Here is a 4439-nt window from a genome sequence, read left to right on the forward strand (position 1 = left end):
GAGATGTCAGTGTGGTAAGCCTGGAGTACGCGTATGATATGAATCAGCTGTAAAACATGCCTGACATTATGACATGAAATATTACATCTTGTAGAAGTGTGATTTCAGTGTTGCTGTACTCTGCTTTGTCCAACAAGATGGAAGGTTATCTATAATTTTATAATGTTGGTGACATTGTGGAATACACTGTTTTAAGCTGTTGTGTTGTCAGATTGTTTGGGTGCCTGGTGATATTGTTTGGAAGTAATCTGTGAACAAATATGGAGGATTATTACCATGTGGAAATCGGTGGTACGAAGTTTGCTTTGTGTTGTTAGTGCAGTCTTCTGAGGAGATTTTTACAGAGGACAGATAAATCTAAGAGCGAAAATAATGGATCCGGCACTTTTAAGGGAGCGAGAGCTCTTCAAAAGGAGAGCTTTAGCAACACCAACGTAAGTTATGGCCTTTCAGGTTAAGTAAAAATAGTGTTATTTTCTACAGTGCCTTGTCTAGGTTAAATTTGGTGTAGCTTTTCATTTAGTTATTTTAATGGGCCAGCAGTTGGCCTACTCCTTGATTGATTGATGATGAAAAATTGTTTAAAAATAACTCATTTAGAGAATTTATGCAGATAATAGAAAAGGAGAACAATCTCGTAATAGTCGTTCAAAAGTTGTTATATTAATGACATTTCTGTTGTACTGAACTCTGCGGATAGCATGTTTCAGTATTTTACACTGCATATTTACAAGCTGTCAGGACAGCTGTGAGTAACTAAATTTTTTTATCCCAGGACACTAAAGCCTAATTGTTCTGAATTTCAGCTTTATCATTTTATTTATGTTCTCTTTAGTGTAGAGAAGAGGAAGAAAGATACAGAACAGTCACAGAAGGATGAATCCTTCAAGAAAAAATCAAAATCACCATCATCATCCTCGGCTGGACCCAAACTTGATGTTGTTAAGTAAGTCAGACAGCTGTTGGAATTGAACTATGTTAATACCAATGACTTATACTTTTAGAGATAAATTTAAATACGTAATAGTACTTGTTATTCAAGAGAAGCAAGTGTGAATGCTTTTGTTTGGCAAGTATATCACAAACTTTTTGTTATCTGTGGAATGCATACAGTAAGCGAAAATGGTTAAAAAAAACTTTTTGAGTATCATACCTGGTGTTATTTACTATTTTCCTTATGCCAAATTAGTTGAATATTGGAAATAATGCTAGAGAGTTGGATTCGCATGTCCATCATTTTCATTCTGCAAGATGCTGAATAATGTAAATGTAACTGTTACTTTAATCCAGATAATTTTTTTCATTTCATGAGTTTGGTGCTTAGAATTCTGTGACATCTTTGTCACTATTCATTGTTAATGTAATTTTCAGTTATAAAACTATGAGCGGCAGTTCACAATACAAGTTTGGAGTTCTTGCCAAGATTGTCAAATACATGAGATCAAGACATCAGGAAGGTGATGATCATCCGTTGTCTTTGGATGAAATTTTAGATGAAACTAACCAGTTGGATGTGGGTTCAAAAGTAAAACAGGTCAGTGTTAAATGCGGTAGAACTGCCATACAACTAATACTGGCATCTTCACTGCTTTGAGAATGTCAAGTCTCATTTCCTATTTTAAAGTTCTTTCCACTGAACTGTGATTTAGCACAGGTTTAAGTGACTTAGTTGTATTAGGTTCTGTTAAGATTGTTTAATGATTTCAGTGGCTGTTGACAGAGGCATTAGTAAATAATCCTAAGATTGAAGTCAGTACTGAAGGAAAGTTTATTTTCAAAGCATCTTACAAAATAAAAGATAAGAAAAGTTTATTGCGGTTGCTGAAACAGCAAGATTTGAAGGGTCTTGGAGGAATCTTACTGGAAGATGTTCAAGAATCTCTACCGCATTGCGACAAAGCAATGAAGGTAATTGTATTATCAACATCAACTTCTTCACTACTGTCAGAACCTAATATCTAGTATTTATTTTCTTCGTACTATCATGTTACACAATGCCCGGGATGTCGCTGATTGTAATCCTTTTTGGTTTTGAATTGTCTAATATTACTCTTAACTTTCTTGTTATAAATTAACATGTATATTTATGTTTTTGATTCTGTGTTGATCCTTTGAATCAAATTTACGTAGGTCCATTCTGTTGTTTGTCATCTTTGTCTTTGTCAGCGGGATGAGTAATTTGTTCTGTCTCATAAAATCCAGCATGTATAGTTACTTTTGCTGGGCTTGTAATCCTGGGGTCCCGGGTTCAATTCCCGGTGGTTCCCGGATTTATAACTCGTGTTGGGCAAGGCCGTGGTCCAGGTTTTAAGGAGTTTTCCTCCGGGACATCCCCAGTTTCTCCGTGGTATCCCAACAATTACTCCATTTTCGTCGTCATTTTATACTAAGCACACGGAAGAAGGCAGCGGCAAAACACTTCTGGATCATTTGCCTAGGAAACATATGAACAAAGGGATCTTGTCCATAATGTCACCAGGGGTCGGCTCAGGAAAAAAAATAGCTACTTTCGCAAGCTGCGTTTGCAAAAAATCACTTTGGTATTTACTGCCAATAGGATTTGTACCACATCAGGACTTCCTGCATACTCTTATGTGAATATATGTACAGTTATTTTAATTACTGTTATATAATTCAGGCTCTCCAAAATGAGATAATATATATTTCACGACCTAATGACAAGAAGAAGATTGTTTTCTATAATGATAAAACAGCTGCATTGCCAGTGGATGAAGAGTTTCAGAAGCTGTGGCGTTCAGTAGCTGTTGAAAGCATGGATGATCAAAAAATTGAGGAATATTTAGAAAAGCAGGTCAGTAATGTTTTCTGTACTGGTTGAAAAGGCCCGTTGAAATTCAACTGGGAATTATTTATTAAGTATCTTCACCCCTTATTTCTTTTAATCCCATTCTTTTATATCTTTTATACTTTTATCTCCACCTCTTGTTTCTCTTACGTTCCTTTTGCGTTACTTTCGACCTATAACAGTATCGACATATATTGTCCATTTTACGTGCTAATTTATGTAATTGTTTTTGTCACTCATATTAGGAGTACTATAACATTTTGTCATCTAGCATCTTTGCTGAGAACCTGTGTGTCTCCTTTCCATATTTTCCCCCTTATGGTGTTTGTGCTTTCGTCCAATAAACTTAGATCATCAGCATTCCCATTCAATTCCAGCCCCTCTTGATTTTGTTGGATGTTCTTAATGCCACATTATAAAGAACAATTAAAAAGCAATTGCAGTAAAGCATCTACTTTTTTGAGACCATGCTGAATAGGAAGTATATAAGACTGATGTTTTTCTACTATAGAATGTATTTAAACACACTTTAATTTACCTAATTAATTTTATGGATGTTCGAGTTAAGTGTTGATACATGTTGTGCTCTCACCAGGGAATTCGCTCTATGCAAGATCATGGGCTTAAGAAACCGGTACTTCACAAACGCAAGAAACCCAATCAGCGTAAGAAGCACCTGAAGAGACCTCGAGATAATGAACATCTAGCTGATGTTTTGGAGACCTATGATGAAAAATGAGATATAAGATATGACATCCCAAATGCTTGAATCCCAGTGGCTCGGTTATTACATGACGAGCTTTCAGCTATTTCTGGGAGCTGTGAGAACACTTGAATATATACTTTGGAGGCTGATCTGTTATTCTGCTGAGAAAATTTGTTGCGTGGATAACGGTTATTAGTGTGAAATCTCGTACTTCTATACCAAAGACGGCATTTGACATCATAACCAATTCGGTGACTTACTGGATGGTTTAAGAAGACACCCGTCTTCTTATTCACCGCCCTGAGAACCTCAAATCCTACTTACTAGATAGTTTGTTAAGTAGTACTGTATTAAGTATTAAAGCTATTTGCAAGTTTACTACGGTAAATTTGTGTACTCCTGTCATCAGACATGTTTAAGAACAAAGCTTGTAACCATTATCTGATGACTCCAAAAATAAAAAAAATTACTAATCGCATTTGAATGTGATAGGATCAGCAACAAAAACTATTATTGTTCTGGAAATATTCTGATATTGATACTGTAATTTTTACACAAGTTTTGAAATGTGCTGCTGTTGCCAGATGTTTGTTTTTTAAAGACGTCATTGATTCATGTAGGTTTTAAAGGGTACCGATGATTGTGTGTTACAATTGAGGTCACTAAATTCTTGAATTGTGTCCATCATCTGCGTTTTTGAGTGGGGAGGGGCACATTTCTGTAAAACCATGAGTAGGCCGGAATGTTGGGCCATTGATGGGAACATAGACATTGATAAGGAATAAAGTGAAATGTGTTCTGTCTGTGACTAAGTTAATGTGTTTCTGTTAGACTTAACCATCTGGATGGAAGTGGGGTATGGTTGGTAATGAATGGCTTGATTCACTTAGGCTCAGGAAATTATGTAAATAAGTGCACTCCCATTAG

General features: G+C 35.9%; 1 protein-coding gene across 1 annotated transcript; it reads left to right on the plus strand.

Annotated features, from left to right (window-relative positions):
- Window positions 1-228: 228 nt before the first annotated feature.
- Window positions 229-4324, plus strand: TfIIEbeta (transcription factor IIEbeta). Its single transcript, XM_022063351.2, has 6 exons — window positions 229-434; window positions 836-946; window positions 1372-1534; window positions 1708-1908; window positions 2639-2812; window positions 3402-4324. Exons 1-6 carry the CDS (start codon window positions 373-375, stop codon window positions 3543-3545), a joined length of 855 nt encoding a protein of 284 aa, XP_021919043.1. The 5' UTR covers window positions 229-372; the 3' UTR covers window positions 3546-4324.
- Window positions 4325-4439: the final 115 nt, after the last annotated feature.

Source organism: Zootermopsis nevadensis, unplaced genomic scaffold (genome assembly GCF_977971745.1).
Source record: "Zootermopsis nevadensis isolate Lab colony 2312 unplaced genomic scaffold, Znev_1.0 Znev_ptg000010l, whole genome shotgun sequence".
In the NCBI taxonomy this organism is placed as follows: domain Eukaryota; kingdom Metazoa; phylum Arthropoda; class Insecta; order Blattodea; family Termopsidae; genus Zootermopsis; species Zootermopsis nevadensis.

Excerpts from the sequence above, each read along its gene's own strand:
- TfIIEbeta (XM_022063351.2), top strand. The coding sequence starts at position 373 with ATGGATCCGGCACTTTTAAGGGAGCGAGAGCTCTTCAAAAGGAGAGCT. Across the intron at positions 1,909-2,638 it reads ATTGCGACAAAGCAATGAAG|GCTCTCCAAAATGAGATAAT; the intron begins GTAATTGTATTA and ends TATATAATTCAG. Across the intron at positions 2,813-3,401 it reads AGGAATATTTAGAAAAGCAG|GGAATTCGCTCTATGCAAGA; the intron begins GTCAGTAATGTT and ends TGCTCTCACCAG.